The 18,551-nt window shown below is 45.7% G+C and overlaps 1 protein-coding gene across 1 annotated transcript in view; it reads right to left on the bottom strand.

Moving 5' to 3' along the window:
- The window catches only part of LOC109909087 (stAR-related lipid transfer protein 13), a 140,189-nt gene that overhangs the window by 102,005 nt on the left and 19,633 nt on the right, over positions 1-18,551 (bottom strand). Inside the window, exons 3-4 of the mRNA XM_031795814.1 lie at positions 5,880-6,029; positions 3,909-4,079 (exon numbers count right to left, since the gene is read on the bottom strand). Of these exons, the coding sequence (XP_031651674.1) occupies positions 3,909-4,079; positions 5,880-6,029 (321 nt within the window). The remainder of the gene's footprint in view (positions 1-3,908; positions 4,080-5,879; positions 6,030-18,551) is intronic.

The following is an 18,551-nucleotide window of genomic DNA, read 5'->3' as shown; positions in this document are numbered from 1 at the left end:
TTGGGGCGGTATGCAAATTGGAGTGGGTCTAGGGTTTCTGGGATAATAGTGTTGATGTGAGCCATGACTAGCCTTTCAAATCACTTCATGGCTACACATGTGAGTGCTACGCATCTCAACCAGCTTCACCAGGACTGCTTTTCCAACAGTCTTGAAAGAGTTCCCACATATGTTGAGCACTTGTTGGCTGATTTTCCTTCACTCTGCGGTCCAACTCATCCCAAACCATCTCAATTGGGTTGAGGTCGGATGATTGTGGAGGCTAGGTCATCTGATGCAGCACTCCATCACTCTCCTTCTTGGTCAAATTAGCATTACACAGTCTGGAGGTGTGTTGGGTCATTGTCTTGTTGAAAAACAAATGATAGTCCGACTTAGAGCAAACAAGATGGGATGGTGTATCGCTGCAGAATGCTGTGGTAGCCATGATAAGTGTGAATTCTAAATAAATCACCTACAGTGTCACCAGCAAAGCACCCCACACCATCACACCTCCTCCTCCATGCTTCACTGTGGGAACCACACATGCAGAGATCATCCGTTCACAGAGATCATCCATTCACCTACTCTGCATCTCACAAAGACACGGCGGTTGGAACCCAAAATCTCAAATTTGGACTCATAAGACCAAAGGACAGATTTCCACCAGTCTAATGTCCATTGCTCGTGTTTCTTGGCCCAAGCAAGTCTCTTCTTCTATTGGTGTCCTTTAGTAGTAGTTTGTTTGCAGCAATTTGACCATGAAGGCCTGATTCACGCAGTCTCCTCTGAACAGTTGATGTTGAGATGTGTCTGTTACTTGAACTCTGTGAATGCGCAGATCAGCTGGATAGTGTGTTTACAGACATATTCAATCGCTCCCTATCACATTCTGTTGTCCCCACATGCTTCAAGATGGCTACCATTGTTCCTGTACCCATGAAGGCAAAGGTAACTGAACTACAGTGACTTGCGAAAGTATTCGGCCCCCTTGAACTCTGCGACCTTTTGCCACATTTCAGGCTTCAAACATAAAGATATAAAACTGTATTTTTTTGTGAAGAATCAACAACAAGTGGGACACGATCATGAAGTGGAACGACATTTATTGGATATTTCAAACTATTATTCAGCCCCTTTACTTTCAGTGCAGCAAACTCTCTCCAGAAGTTCAGTGAGGATCTCTGAATGATCCAATGTTGACCTAAATGACTAATGATGATAAATACAATACACCTGTGTGTAATCAAGTCTCCGTATAAATGCACCTGCACTGTGATAGTCTCAGAGGTCCGTTAAAAGCGCAGAGAGCATCATGAAGTACAAGGAACACACCAGGCAGGTCCGAGATACTGTTGTGAAGAAGTTTAAAGCCGGATTTGGATACAAAAAGATTTCCCAAGCTTTAAACATCCCAAGGAGCACTGTGCAAGCGATAATATTGAAATGGAAGGAGTATCAGACCACTGCAAATCTACCAAGACCTGGCCGTCCCTCTAAACTTTCAGCTCATACAAGGAGAAGACTGATCAGAGATGCAGCCAAGAGGCCCATGATCACTCTGGATGAACTGCAGAGATCTACAGCTGAGGTGGGAGACTCTGTCCATAGGACAACAATCAGTCGTATATTGCACAAATCTGGCCTTTATGGAAGAGTGGCAAGAAGAAAGCCATTTCTTAAAGATATCCATAAAAAGTGTTGTTTGCCACAAGCCACCTGGGAGACACACCAAACATGTGGAATAAGGTGCTCTGATGAGATGAAACCAAAATTGAACTTTTTGGCAACAATGCAAAACGTTATGTTTGGCGTAAAAGCAACACAGCTCATCACACTAAACACAACATCCCCACTGTCCAACATGGTGGTGGCAGCATCATGGTTTGGGCCTGCTTTTCTTCAGCAGGGATAGGGAAGATGGTTCAAATTGATGGGAAGATGGATGGAGTCAAATACAGGACCATTCTGGAAGAAAACCTGATGGAGTCTGCAAAAGACCTGAGACTGGGACGGAGATTTGTCTTCCAACAAGACAATGATCCAAAACATAAAGCAAAACCTACAATGGAATGGTTCAAAAATAAACATATCCAGGTGTTAGAATGGCCAAGTCAAAGTACAGACCTGAATCCAATCGAGAATCTGTGGAAAGAACTGAAAACTGCTGTTCACAAATGCTCTCCATCCAACCTCACTGAGCTTGAGCTGTTTTGCAAGGAGGAATGGGAAAAAATGTCAGTCTCTCGATGTGCAAAACTGATAGAGACATACCCCAAGCGACTTACAGCTGTAATCGCAGCAAAAGGTGGCGCTACAAAGTATTAACTTAAGGGGACTGAATAATTTTGCACGCCCAATTTTTCAGTTTTTGATTTGTTAAAAAAGTTGGAAATATCCAATAAATGTCGTTCCACTTCATAATTGTGTCCCACTTGTTGTTGATTCTTCACAAAAAAATACAGTTTTATATCTTTATGTTTGAAGTCTGAAATGTGGCAAAAGGTCGCAAAGTTCAAGGGGGCCGAATACTTTCGCAAGGCACTGTAGTAACTTGCATGGACTCTGTGTGCAATAATGGTGTTTAGCATGATATTTGAATGACTACCCCATCTCTGTACCCCACACATACAATTATCTGTAAGGTCCCGCAGTTGAATTTCAAACACAGATTCAACCACAAAGACCAGGGAGGTTTTCCAATGCCTCGCAAAGAAGGCCACCTATTGAGCATGGTAAAGTTATTAATTACACTTTGTATGGTCTATCAATACACCCAGTCACTACAAAGATACAGGTGTCCACTCAGAGATTTCACCATGAGGCCAATGGTGAATTTAAAGCAGTTACAGAGTTTAATGGCTGTGAAAGGAGAAAATTGAGGATGGATCAACAACATTGTACTGTAGTTACTCCACAATATTAACCTAAATGTGAAAAGAAGGAAGAATGCACAGAATACAAATATTACAAAACATGCATCCTATTTGTAATATTTTTATCTTATTTAAATTTTATACAGTAAGACACTAAAGTAAAACTGCAAACAATGTGGCAAAGAAATTCACTTTATGTCCTGAATACAAAGTGTTATGTTTGGGGCCAAAACAACACAACACATCACTGAGTACCACTCTTTATATTTGCAAGCATGGTGGTGGCTGCATCGTGTTATGGGTATGCTTGTCATCGGCGAGGGAGTTTTTTTTAGGACAAAAATAAACAAAATAGAGATAAGCACAGGCAAAATCTTTGAGGAAAACCTGGTTCAACCTGCTTTCCAACATACACTGGGAGACAAATTCACCTTTCAGCAGGACAAAACCTAAAAGACAAGGCCAAATATACACTGGAGTTGCTTACCAAGATGACATTGAATATTCCTGAGTGGCCTAGTTACAGTTTTCACTTAAATCGGCTTGAAAATCTATGGCAAGACTTGGAAAGGGTTTTCCATCAATGATCAACAACCAACTTGACAAAGCTTGAAGAATTAAAAAAAGTATAATATGCAAATATTGTACAATCCAGGTGAGGAAAGCTCTTAGAGACTTACCTAGAAAGACTCACAGCTGTAATCACTGCCAAAGGTGATTCAAACACGTATTGACTTAGGGGGTGTAAATACTTATGTGAATACTTTTTTAAATAGATTTTCAAAACATTTTTGACATATTTTGACTTTGTCATTATTAGCTATTGTGTGTATGTGGGTGGGGAAAACATCTATGTTATCTATTTTGAATTCAGGCTGTAACACAACAAAATGTGAAATAAGTCAAGGAGTATGAATACTTTCTGAAGGCACTGTATGTAAAGTGAGAGCTATCTGATGATATCTATACCACATGGTTTCACCCAGACCCAGACAGACAGGCACAGAGCATGCAGGAGTCGAGAGGAGGAGGGAGACTCTGATAGGAACTTACGACTGTCTTCTTGGTCCTGGCTCTGGTTCCTTCGGCTGAGCTACTAGGGGCCAAGGTCTTGTGTTGGTCCTGTCTGAGACATTCTTCTGTATCTGGTTCCCCTCGCTGCAGCAGTGTACTGCCCTCCTCGTTAAGAGATTGGTTTACTGCCGTCCCAGACACAGCTCCATACTGCAATAACAGCACAACAACAACCGTCAACACTGGATCTCAGTCAGTCAGTCTGTCTGTCTGTCAGTCAGTCAGTCAGTCAGTCAGTCAGTCAGTCAGTCAGTCAGTCAGTCAGTCAGTCAGTCAGTCAGTCTGTCTGTCTGTCTGTCTGTCTGTCTGTCTGTCTGTCTGTCTGTCTGTCTGTCTGTCTGTCTGTCTGTCTGTCTGTCTGTCTGTCTGTCTCTGGGATGGTCAGCGGCAGGGAACGCAGTCTTCAGTTCCAGTTCTATTGGACAGACAGTAACAGATAGTGACAAGGCAGCCTGTATCATGTGTTAATCGTCCTTTGAAAGGACAAAGGACCTTGTCAACTCCCCCTAGTAAAGACGTTGTGTGATCTCCTCCACCAGCGGCTGGCTGTTAGTTAAAGCTGTCTCAGTGAATGTGTGTTATGGCTGTTGACTTGATGCCTGCAGGCATGTGCCCCTCTGCAATCCACTCTGTAACCATTCCTAACGTGCTCAATCATACAAACAACCTCCTCTACCCACACAACAAGACCTCTGTGCTGATCACATACAGAACCATACAGTCTGTTGTTGCCCTCTGCTAACTGACTGCTGGGCTATGTCATGATGCAAGCCTCCATGAGAGGAGTCTTATGTAGGACCAGAGCTACAATGTCCCGGTAACAACATCTCTACACAATGGCTGTCTGTCTGTCTCAGCCCCGCCTGGCCCACCACTCTGGCCAGACTACTGCTAGACACACTACATACTATAACAGCTTTTCTAACAGCCAGCTCCCTCCTCTCACATCATAAAATGGATGCCAGCAGCAGTCAGAGAAGCGAAATCAAAGACAGCCTGACAATGGCCATAGTGTTCCAGACAGACAGCTTCCACTGTATGACAACAAACTGTATGTATATCAACATATATCACAGTTATCCTAAGGCTTATGACGGAACAGTCCTTCCCAGACCTACAGGCTTCTGAGGCATGCGTCCCAAATGGCACCCATAGGGCTCTGGTCAACAGTAGTGCACTATAAAGGGAATAGGGTGCCATTTGGGACTGATCCTGAGTCTAGTCTTCTCTCTGTCTGAGTCAGGGGCTTAGCTAGGTGAATGTATGTGTAATGGACAGTACATGATATAGCAGCATGGACTTATAGTCCTGTTAGACACCTGTTGAATGACTATAACAATAATCCATCGGGATTTCCTCTGCACAAAGCTCAGTAAATTGATTATAGACAGCAGAGAGCATGAAAAAGCATGTGGCATTATGATAGGCTGCAGAAGAATGTATACATTTCCCATATGTACCACTGGTCAGTACATGGCTCGCATTTCAATTAACATGGTCATGTCACCTGCTGTCTGTCTGTGTGCAGTGCGGGGTGTGTGTGACTGACCTGTTGTCTGCGTGCGGTGCAGGGTGTGTGTGTGACTGACCTGTTGTCTGCGTGCGGTGCAGGGTGTGTGTGTGACTGGCCTGTTGTCTGCGTGCGGTGCATGGTGTATGTGGGACTGGCCTGTTGTCTGCGTGCGGTGCATGGTGTATGTGGGACTGGCCTGTTGTCTGCGTGCGGTGCATGGTGTATGTGGGACTGACCTGTTGTCTGCGTGCGGTGCATGGTGTGTGTGTGACTGACCTGTTGTCTGCGTGCGGTGCAGGGTGTGTGTGTGACTGGCCTGTTGTCTGCGTGCGGTGCAGGGTGTGTGTGTGACAGATCCTGTTGTCTGCGTGCGGTGCAGGGTGTGTGTGTGACTGACCTGTTGTCTGCGTGCGGTGCAGGGTGTATGTGTGACTGACCTGTTGTCTGCGTGCGGTGCAGGGTGTGTCCGAGGGGGAGGATGATGCACTCAGAGCCTCCTCTATGTCCAGGTTGAGCTGGTCCAGTTTCCTCATCAGCTGGCTCATAGACTCACACCACAGGGTCTGAGGCTGGACCAGGGGAGACTCCTGGGGGAAGAGAAAGGCAGGGGGAAGAGTGTGTGATTAGACAACACTGGAGAAACCTATAGAGCCTGCAGAAACAGACTATTGTGACACCATGTACTAAACTGGAGCATGCAGTTATCAGAAACAAAGGTAAATGAGTGAGGACCACAACAATCACTACTCCGTAGTTGGAGTAGTAAATAAGATCATTCAGAGAGTTAACATTGAATTCTCTGGATAATAACATTGAAACAGTTCAGACAGTAGGAGAAGGTTATGAGCACCAGGTGACAACTAAAAACTCTAAATACATTTAAGAGATCATTAGAGGAGCAATAAAATACTTTTATAAATGTCAGAGTGAAAGTTAACAGCAGTAAACAGTACAGACCACCATAGAGGGAAATGTGATTGCTTCACCACCTAGTTCTCAGCAGCCATCACGTCATAACACAGACCTTAACCTCCAGTCCAGATCCTCTAACACAGCTCATGTTTGTCTCTGGATGTGTGGAAAAGGGCACCCTGGTCCCTTTATAGTGCACTACTTTTGACCAGGGCCCATATGCAATAGGGTGTCATTTGGGATGCATCCAGAGACAAACATGAGCTGTGTTAGAGGATCTGGAGGTTACGATCTCTCTCTCTCTTTGAGACCCTTGTTGCGCAACGGTGTGACTCAGAAGACAAGCAGCCGACACAAAGCCATTCATTCATTTCCTGGAATTAAACTGTGGAACTGTCGTCTGTGTTCTGAGTGTGTCTGTCTGTCTGTTGGAGCCCCTGGCCCCTGGAAGCCCCTGACCCCCGGCTCTATGTTCTGTCTGTTAGGGCCCCCAGGAGTCCCTGTGCCCCCAGTTCTTTCTCCATGCTGCATTAAAACCCCTTTCCTCTTAACAATCATCCTATTGAGGGTTGTGTTCTCTAGCAGGGCTACGGTAGTGCTGGTGTCTGAGCCACAGGCTCCTTGGGTGGAGATGGGTGTGACCTTCCCATTGGCTTCCTGTTCTTCCTTCTTCAATGTAAAGGCAGAGTCACACTCACAACATACAGTATATAGGAACGACTTTCCCTCTCAATTAAAATCTTGATCCTTTTTTATTCTAGTTCAAGTTAAAGCCATGACGTTTTGGCCGTCAATGGCCTTCATCAGAATGAAAACAAAATGGGAATAGACAAGAAGATATAGGAAATACAATTGGTGGGAAACAACAATCAATGTAGTGACAGGGAACTAGAGGTGTTAATTCCTCTAGAGAGTTCCGACCACATAAAGATGTTACCAGTAGGGTGCTAGTGATCAGAGCAGAAGTCAGTCCACCTAAGGTCAGCTGGTTGATCTCTGACAGGGGAAACTCCTCAATCTGTCAGTCTGTCTCTCTGTGCTATATCTGGAGCACACTACAACACACTGTCTCCCACTGTCTCCATTCTCTCTGACAGCCACACACAGTGCTGCCTGCCTGCCTCAGAATGCGAACACTTTTCCTCAGAATGAGTGGAATTCCAGAGGCTTGAAGCTGAGAGAGACACTACCCATGATTCCTCCATGACTCCTCCATTCTCTGGCCCCATCAATAGTGAGAAACACTGATACCATGGCAATGCTGCCGGTATGAGTAGTGTTATCTTCAGGAAGATAGCTAAATGTGAGAGGGACGATAACTTCATCAGGGCAAATTGGCCACATTGTAAACCCCAAGGCTGGGTCTTTGACATGGTAATGAGAGTTAAGTGCGTGAGCTCTGGGCACCGTGCCTGGACCGTACCACCCACTGAGAGAGGTACAGATCACCAGTCAGGGAGAGGACTGGAGATGACTGGGTTAGAGTTTGAGCAGGGAGGCATTTGAAAGGGCACAACGGCTAGGCTAATGGGTTACTGCACTGAAAAAGAGTTCAAACCCATTCTCTCCTAACTTAAAACCCAGTCTCTCCTAACTTAAAACCAAGTCTCTCCTAACTTAAAACCCAGTCTCTCCTAACTTAAAACCCATTCTCTCCTAACTTAAAACCCAGTCTCTCCTAACTTAAAACCCATTCTCTCCTAACTTAAAACCCAGTCTCTCCTAACTTAAAACCCAGTCTCTCCTAACTTAAAACCCAGTCTCTCCTAACTTAAAACCCATTCTCTCCTAACTTAAAACCCAGTCTCTCCTAACTTAAAACCCATTCTCTCCTAACTTAAAACCCAGTCTCTCCTAACTTAAAACCCAGTCTCTCCTAACTTAAAACCCAGTCTCTCCTAACTTAAAACCCAGTCTCTCCTAACTTAAAACCCATTCTCTCCTAACTTAAAACCCAGTCTCTCCTAACTTTAAAACCCAGTCTCTCCCAACTTAAAACCCAGTCTCTCCTAACTTAAAACCCAGTCTCTCCTAACTTTCTAGGAGTTACCCGCTATATTCCCAGGTCTATCGCCTGGAGAGAACAGTCACACCAGTAGAATCCTTTCACTTATAAACTATAGAAAGATAAACAACATCACAGCAACATGTGTCTTTTTACAGTATACACAAACATACCATAACCTACTGATACTGATTGATGCACAGAGAGAGATAGATAGAGAGAGAGAGAGAATAGGTTTACTTGCAGGATTACGATGTAGCAATGGTGCCCTCAGATGGCTAGTATGAAAAGCTGCAGTTAAAATGGACTGCCTGAAGAACAAACATGAGTGTTGCCTGTCAGATCTCCTGGTCGCGTCCCAAATAGCACCCTGGTTCCTATCTAATGTGCAACTTTTGACAAGGTCACAGTTTAAACCAATTCCAGGTATTTAAAGCATTCCTCCTCCCTTTCCCCAAACAACCTTTATGCTCACAAACATCCCATTCCCAGTGTTGTGTCAAACAGCCTGTAAAGCCTGCCAGGGCTATCAGCAGAGACAGTGGGAGTGTTCCCTACCTAACCTCTCCCCTCTGTTTTACTGTATGTTCTTATCTCCAGGGTTAGGGATGCTATTATATGTTGTTATCTACAAAACGGTTTAGCTGAGGAATGACAGCTATGCACTGTCAGAGATCTGGTGTCTCTGACACTTGTAAAGTTAAACCATAGATGTAAACATGATTCATAAACATCCAGAAGAGACTTTTAGATGTCAGTAAACCTTAGGAAGATGGTCACTCATAGTCTGGTAACTACCATTAAACCTAGAGGGATGGGGTCACAGTCTGGTAACTACCATTAAACCTAGAGGGATGGGGTCACTCACAGTCTGGTAGCTACCATTAAACCTAGAGGGATGGGGTCACTCACAGTCTGGTAACTACCATTAAATCTAGAGGGATGGGGTCACTCACAGTCTGGTAACTACCATTAAACCTAGAGGGATGGGGTTACAGCCTGGTAACTACCATTAAACCTAGAGGGATGGGGTCACTCATAGTATGGTAACTACCATTAACCCTAGAGGGATGGGGTTACAGCCTGGTAACAACCATTAAACCTAGAGGGATGGGGTCACTCATAGTCTGGTAACTACCATTAACCCTAGAGGGATGGGGTTACAGCCTGGTAACTACCATTACACCTAGAGGAATGGTGTTACAGCCTTGTAACTACCATTAAACCTAGAGGGATGGGGTTACAGCCTGGTAACTACCATTAAACCTAGAGGGATGGGGTTACAGCCTGGTAACTACCATTAAACCTAGAGGGATGGGGTTACAGCCTGGTAACTACCATTAAACCTAGAGGGATGGGGTTACAGCCTGGTAACTACCATTAAACCAAGAGAGATGGGGTTACAGCCTGGTAACTACCATTAAACCTAGAGGGATGGGGTTACAGCCTGGTAACTACCATTAAACCTAGAGGGATGGGGTTACAGCCTGGTAACTACCATTAAACCTAGAGGGATGGGGTTACAGCCTGGTAACTACCATTAAACCTAGAGGGATGGGGTCACTCACAGTCTGGTAACTACCATTAAACCTAGAGGGATGGGGTTACAGCCTGGTAACTACCATTAAACCTAGAGGGATGGGGTTACAGCCTGGTAACTACCATTAAACCTAGAGGGAAGGGGTTACAGCCTGGTAACTACCATAAAACCTAGAGGGATGGAGTCACAGCCTGGTAACTAGTCAACCTGGAAGGATGGGGTCACAGCCTGGTAACTAGTCAACCTGGAGGGATGGACTCACAGTCTGGTAACTACCATTAAACCTAGAGGGAAGGGATTACAGTCTGGTAACTACCATTAAATCTAGAGGGATGGGGTTACAGCCTGGTAACTACCATTAAATCTAGAGGGATGGGGTCACTCACAGTCTGGTAACTACCATTAAACCTAGAGGGAAGGGGTTACAGTCTGGTAACTACCATTAAACCTAGAGGGATGGGGTTACAGCCTGGTAACTACCATTAAACCTAGAGGGATGGGGTTACAGCCTGGTAACAACCATTAAACCTAGAGGGATGGGGTTACAGTCTGGTAGCTACCATTAAACCTAGGGGGATGGGGTCACTCACAGTCTGGTAACTACCTTTAAACCTAGAGGGATGGGGTCACTCATAGTCTGGTAACTACCATTAAACCTAGAGGGATGGGGTTACAGCCTGGTAACTACCATTAAACCTAGAGGGATGGGGTCACTCATAGTCTGGTAACTACCATTAACCCTAGAGGGATGGGGTTACAGCCTGGTAACTACCATTAAACCTAGAGGGATGGGGTCACTCATAGTCTGGTAACTACCATTAACCCTAGAGGGATGGGGTTACAGCCTGGTAACTACCATTAAACCTAGAGGAATGGTGTTACAGCCTTGTAACTACCATTAAACCTAGAGGGATGGGGTTACAGCCTGGTAACTACCATTAAACCTAGAGGGATGGGGTTACAGCCTGGTAACTACCATTAAACCTAGAGGGATGGGGTTACAGCCTGGTAACTACCATTAAACCTAGAGGGATGGGGTTACAGCCTGGTAACTACCATTAAACCAAGAGAGATGGGGTTACAGCCTGGTAACTACCATTAAACCTAGAGGGATGGGGTTACAGCCTGGTAACTACCATTAAACCTAGAGGGATGGGGTTACAGCCTGGTAACTACCATTAAACCTAGAGGGATGGGGTTACAGCCTGGTAACTACCATTAAACCTAGAGGGATGGGGTCACTCACAGTCTGGTAACTACCATTAAACCTAGAGGGAAGGGGTTACAGTCTGGTAACTACCATTAAATCTAGAGGGATGGGGTCACTCATAGTCTGGTAACTACCATTAACCCTAGAGGGATGGGGTTACAGCCTGGTAACTACCATTAAACCTAGATGGATGGGGTTACAGCCTGGTAACTACCATTAAACCTAGAGGGATGGGGTTACAGCCTGGTAACTACCATTAAACCTAGAGGGAAGGGGTTACAGCCTGGTAACTACCATTAAACCAAGAGAGATGGGGTTACAGCCTGGTAACTACCATTAAACCTAGAGGGATGGGGTTACAGCCTGGTAACTACCATTAAACCTAGAGGGATGGGGTTACAGCCTGGTAACTACCATTAAACCTAGAGGAATGGGGTTACAGCCTGGTAACTACCATTAAACCTAGAGGGATGGGGTCACTCACTGTCTGGTAACTACCATTAAACCTAGAGGGAAGGGGTTACAGTCTGGTAACTACCATTAAATCTAGAGGGATGGGGTTACAGCCTGGTAACTACCATTAAACCTAGAGGGATGGGGTTACAGCCTGGTAACTACCATTAAACCTAGAGGGATGGGGTTACAGCCTGGTAACTACCATTAAACCTAGAGGGATGGGGTCACTCACAGTCTGGTAACTACCATTAAACCTAGAGGGATGGGGTTACAGCCTGGTAACTACCATTAAACCTAGAGGGAAGGGGTTACAGCCTGGTAACTACCATTAAACCTAGAGGGATGGGGTTACAGCCTGGTAACTACCATTAAACCTAGAGGGATGGGGTCACTCATAGTCTGGTAACTACCATTAAACCTAGAGGGATGGGGTTACAGCCTGGTAACTACCATTAAACCTAGAGGGATGGGGTTACAGCCTGGTAACTACCATTAAACCTAGAGGGAAGGGGTTACAGCCTGGTAACTACCATAAAACCTAGAGGAATGGGGTTACAGCCTGGTAACTACCATTAAACCTAGAGGGATGGAGTCACAGCCTGGTAACTACCATTAAACCTAGAGGGATGGGGTTACAGCCTGGTAACTAGTCAACCTGGAAGGATGGGGTCACAGCCTGGTAACTAGTCAACCTGGAGGGATGGACTCACAGTCTGGTAACTACTATTAAACCTAGAGGGAAGGGGTTACAGTCTGGTAACTACCATTAAATCTAGAGGAATGGGGTTACAGCCTGGTAACTACCATTAAACCTAGAGGGATGGAGTCACAGCCTGGTAACTACCATTAAACCTAGAGGGATGGGGTTACAGCCTGGTAACTAGTCAACCTGGAAGGACGGGGTCACAGCCTGGTAACTAGTCAACCTGGAGGGATGGACTCACAGCCTGGTAACTACCATTAAACCTAGAGGAATGGGGTTACAGCCTGGTAACTACCATTAAACCTAGAGGGATGGGGTCACTCACTGTCTGGTAACTACCATTAAACCTAGAGGGAAGGGGTTACAGTCTGGTAACTACCATTAAATCTAGAGGGATGGGGTTACAGCCTGGTAACTACCATTAAATCTAGAGGGATGGGGTCACTCACAGTCTGGTAACTACCATTAAACCTAGAGGGAAGGGGTTACAGTCTGGTAACTACCATTAAATCTAGAGGGATGGGGTTACAGCCTGGTAACTACCATTAAATCTAGAGGGATGGGGTCACTCACAGTCTGGTAACTACCATTAAACCTAGAGGGAAGGGGTTACAGTCTGGTAACTACCATTAAACCTAGAGGGATGGGGTTACAGCCTGGTAACGACCATTAAACCTAGAGGGATGGGGTTACAGCCTGGTAACTACCATTAAACCTAGAGGGATGGGGTTACAGCCTGGTAACTACCATTAAACCTAGGGGGATGGGGTCACTCACAGTCTGGTAACTACCTTTAAACCTAGAGGGATGGGGTCACTCATAGTCTGGTAACTACCATTAAACCTAAAGGGATGGGGTTACAGCCTGGTAACTACCATTAAACCTAGAGGGATTGGGTTACAGCCTGGTAACTACCATTAAACCTAGAGGAATGGGGTTACAGCCTGGTAACTACCATTAAACCTAGAGGGATGGGGTTACAGCCTGGTAACTACCATTAAACCTAGAGGGATGGGGTTACAGCCTGGTAACTACCATTAAACCTAGAGGGATGGGGTTACAGCCTGGTAACTACCATTAAACCTAGAGGGATGGGGTCACTCACAGTCTGGTAACTACCATTAAACCTAGAGGGATGGGGTTACAGCCTGGTAACTACCATTAAACCTAGAGGGAAGGGGTTACAGCCTGGTAACTACCATTAAACCTAGAGGGATGGGGTTACAGCCTGGTAACTACCATTAAACCTAGAGGGATGGGGTCACTCATAGTCTGGTAACTACCATTAAACCTAGAGGGATGGGGTTACAGCCTGGTAACTACCATTAAACCTAGAGGGATGGGGTTACAGCCTGGTAACTACCATTAAACCTAGAGGGAAGGGGTTACAGCCTGGTAACTACCATAAAACCTAGAGGAATGGGGTTACAGCCTGGTAACTACCATTAAACCTAGAGGGATGGAGTCACAGCCTGGTAACTACCATTAAACCTAGAGGGATGGGGTTACAGCCTGGTAACTAGTCAACCTGGAAGGATGGGGTCACAGCCTGGTAACTAGTCAACCTGGAGGGATGGACTCACAGTCTGGTAACTACTATTAAACCTAGAGGGAAGGGGTTACAGTCTGGTAACTACCATTAAACCTAGAGGGATGGGGTTACAGCCTGGTAACTACCATTAAACCTAGAGGGATGGGGTTACAGTCTGGTAACTACCATTAAATCTAGAGGGATGGGGTTACAGCCTGGTAACTACCATTAAATCTAGAGGGATGGGGTCACTCACAGTCTGGTAACTACCATTAAACCTAGAGGGAAGGGGTTACAGTCTGGTAACTACCATTAAACCTAGAGGGATGGGGTTACAGCCTGGTAACTACCATTAAACCTAGAGGGATGGGGTTACAGCCTGGTAACTACCATTAAACCTAGAGGGATGGGGTTACAGCCTGGTAACTACCATTAAACCTAGGGGGATGGGGTCACTCACAGTCTGGTAACTACCTTTAAACCTAGAGGGATGGGGTCACTCATAGTCTGGTAACTACCATTAAACCTAGAGGGATGGGGTTACAGCCTGGTAACTACCATTAAACCTAGATGGATGGGGTTACAGCCTGGTAACTACCATTAAACCTAGAGGGATGGGGTTACAGCCTGGTAACTACCATTAAACCTAGAGGGAAGGGGTTACAGCCTGGTAACTACCATTAAACCAAGAGAGATGGGGTTACAGCCTGGTAACTACCATTAAACCTAGAGGGATGGGGTTACAGCCTGGTAACTACCATTAAACCTAGAGGGATGGGGTTACAGCCTGGTAACTACCATTAAACCTAGAGGAATGGGGTTACAGCCTGGTAACTACCATTAAACCTAGAGGGATGGGGTCACTCACTGTCTGGTAACTACCATTAAACCTAGAGGGAAGGGGTTACAGTCTGGTAACTACCATTAAATCTAGAGGGATGGGGTTACAGCCTGGTAACTACCATTAAATCTAGAGGGATGGGGTCACTCACAGTCTGGTAACTACCATTAAACCTAGAGGGAAGGGGTCACAGTCTGGTAACTACCATTAAACCTAGAGGGATGGGGTTACAGCCTGGTAACTACCATTAAACCTAGAGGGATGGGGTTACAGCCTGGTAACTACCATTAAACCTAGAGGGATGGGGTTACAGCCTGGTAACTACCATTAAACCTAGGGGGATGGGGTCACTCATAGTCTGGTAACTACCATTAAACCTAGAGGGATGGGGTTACAGCCTGGTAACTACCATTAAACCTAGAGGGATTGGGTTACAGCCTGGTAACTACCATTAAACCTAGAGGAATGGGGTTACAGCCTGGTAACTACCATTAAACCTAGGGGGATGGGGTCACTCACAGTCTGGTAACTACCTTTAAACCTAGAGGGATGGGGTCACTCATAGTCTGGTAACTACCATTAAACCTAGAGGGATGGGGTTACAGCCTGGTAACTACCATTAAACCTAGATGGATGGGGTTACAGCCTGGTAACTACCATTAAACCTAGAGGGATGGGGTTACAGCCTGGTAACTACCATTAAACCTAGAGGGAAGGGGTTACAGCCTGGTAACTACCATTAAACCAAGAGAGATGGGGTTACAGCCTGGTAACTACCATTAAACCTAGAGGGATGGGGTTACAGCCTGGTAACTACCATTAAACCTAGAGGGATGGGGTTACAGCCTGGTAACTACCATTAAACCTAGAGGAATGGGGTTACAGCCTGGTAACTACCATTAAACCTAGAGGGATGGGGTCACTCACTGTCTGGTAACTACCATTAAACCTAGAGGGAAGGGGTTACAGTCTGGTAACTACCATTAAATCTAGAGGGATGGGGTTACAGCCTGGTAACTACCATTAAATCTAGAGGGATGGGGTCACTCACAGTCTGGTAACTACCATTAAACCTAGAGGGAAGGGGTCACAGTCTGGTAACTACCATTAAACCTAGAGGGATGGGGTTACAGCCTGGTAACTACCATTAAACCTAGAGGGATGGGGTTACAGCCTGGTAACTACCATTAAACCTAGAGGGATGGGGTTACAGCCTGGTAACTACCATTAAACCTAGGGGGATGGGGTCACTCACAGTCTGGTAACTACCTTTAAACCTAGAGGGATGGGGTCACTCATAGTCTGGTAACTACCATTAAACCTAGAGGGATGGGGTTACAGCCTGGTAACTACCATTAAACCTAGAGGGATTGGGTTACAGCCTGGTAACTACCATTAAACCTAGAGGAATGGGGTTACAGCCTGGTAACTACCATTAAACCTAGAGGGATGGGGTTACAGCCTGGTAACTACCATTAAACCTAGAGGGATGGGGTTACAGCCTGGTAACTACCATTAAACCTAGAGGGATGGGGTTACAGCCTGGTAACTACCATTAAACCTAGAGGGATGGGGTCACTCACAGTCTGGTAACTACCATTAAACCTAGAGGGATGGGGTTACAGCCTGGTAACTACCATTAAACCTAGAGGGAAGGGGTTACAGCCTGGTAACTACCATTAAACCTAGAGGGATGGGGTTACAGCCTGGTAACTACCATTAAACCTAGAGGGATGGGGTCACTCATAGTCTGGTAACTACCATTAAACCTAGAGGGATGGGGTTACAGCCTGGTAACTACCATTAAACCTAGAGGGATGGGGTTACAGCCTGGTAACTACCATTAAACCTAGAGGGAAGGGGTTACAGCCTGGTAACTACCATAAAACCTAGAGGAATGGGGTTACAGCCTGGTAACTACCATTAAACCTAGAGGGATGGAGTCACAGCCTGGTAACTACCATTAAACCTAGAGGGATGGGGTTACAGCCTGGTAACTAGTCAACCTGGAAGGATGGGGTCACAGCCTGGTAACTAGTCAACCTGGAGGGATGGACTCACAGTCTGGTAACTACTATTAAACCTAGAGGGAAGGGGTTACAGTCTGGTAACTACCATTAAATCTAGAGGAATGGGGTTACAGCCTGGTAACTACCATTAAACCTAGAGGGATGGAGTCACAGCCTGGTAACTACCATTAAACCTAGAGGGATGGGGTTACAGCCTGGTAACTAGTCAACCTGGAAGGATGGGGTCACAGCCTGGTAACTAGTCAACCTGGAGGGATGGACTCACAGCCTGGTAACTACCATTAAACCTAGAGGAATGGGGTTACAGCCTGGTAACTACCATTAAACCTAGAGGGATGGGGTCACTCACTGTCTGGTAACTACCATTAAACCTAGAGGGAAGGGGTTACAGTCTGGTAACTACCATTAAATCTAGAGGGATGGGGTTACAGCCTGGTAACTACCATTAAATCTAGAGGGATGGGGTCACTCACAGTCTGGTAACTACCATTAAACCTAGAGGGAAGGGGTTACAGTCTGGTAACTACCATTAAATCTAGAGGGATGGGGTTACAGCCTGGTAACTACCATTAAATCTAGAGGGATGGGGTCACTCACAGTCTGGTAACTACCATTAAACCTAGAGGGAAGGGGTTACAGTCTGGTAACTACCATTAAACCTAGAGGGATGGGGTTACAGCCTGGTAACTACCATTAAACCTAGAGGGATGGGGTTACAGCCTGGTAACTACCATTAAACCTAGAGGGATGGGGTTACAGCCTGGTAACTACCATTAAACCTAGGGGGATGGGGTCACTCACAGTCTGGTAACTACCTTTAAACCTAGAGGGATGGGGTCACTCATAGTCTGGTAACTACCATTAAACCTAGAGGGATGGGGTTACAGCCTGGTAACTACCATTAAACCTAGAGGGAGTGGGTTACAGCCTGGTAACTACCATTAAACCTAGAGGAATGGGGTTACAGCCTGGTAACTACCATTAAACCTAGAGGGATGGGGTTACAGCCTGGTAACTACCATTAAACCTAGAGGGATGGGGTTACAGCCTGGTAACTACCATTAAACCTAGAGGGATGGGGTTACAGCCTGGTAACTACCATTAAACCTAGAGGGATGGGGTCACTCACAGTCTGGTAACTACCATTAAACCTAGAGGGATGGGGTTACAGCCTGGTAACTACCATTAAACCTAGAGGGAAGGGGTTACAGCCTGGTAACTACCATTAAACCTAGAGGGATGGGGTTACAGCCTGGTAACTACCATTAAACCTAGAGGGATGGGGTCACTCATAGTCTGGTAACTACCATTAAACCTAGAGGGATGGGGTTACAGCCTGGTAACTACCATTAAACCTAGAGGGATGGGGTTACAGCCTGGTAACTACCATTAAACCTAGAGGGAAGGGGTTACAGCCTGGTAACTACCATAAAACCTAGAGGAATCGGGTTACAGCCTGGTAACTACCATTAAACCTAGAGGGATGGAGTCACAGCCTGGTAACTACCATTAAACCTAGAGGGATGGGGTTACAGCCTGGTAACTACCATTAAACCTAGAGGGATGGGGTTACAGCCTGGTAACTACCATTAAACCTAGAGGGATGGGGTCACTCACAGTCTGGTAACTACCATTAAACCTAGATGGAAGGGGTTACAGTCTGGTAACTACCATTAAATCTAGAGGGATGGGGTCACTCATAGTCTGGTAACTACCATTAACCCTAGAGGGATGGGGTTACAGCCTGGTAACTACCATTAAACCTAGATGGATGGGGTTACAGCCTGGTAACTACCATTAAACCTAGAGGGATGGGGTTACAGCCTGGTAACTACCATTAAACCTAGAGGGAAGGGGTTACAGCCTGGTAACTACCATTAA

The sequence above is a fragment of the Oncorhynchus kisutch genome, linkage group LG18 (assembly GCF_002021735.2).
Source record: "Oncorhynchus kisutch isolate 150728-3 linkage group LG18, Okis_V2, whole genome shotgun sequence".
In the NCBI taxonomy this organism is placed as follows: Eukaryota; Metazoa; Chordata; class Actinopteri; order Salmoniformes; family Salmonidae; genus Oncorhynchus; species Oncorhynchus kisutch.
This window is presented reverse-complemented; position numbering and strand designations above follow the sequence as displayed.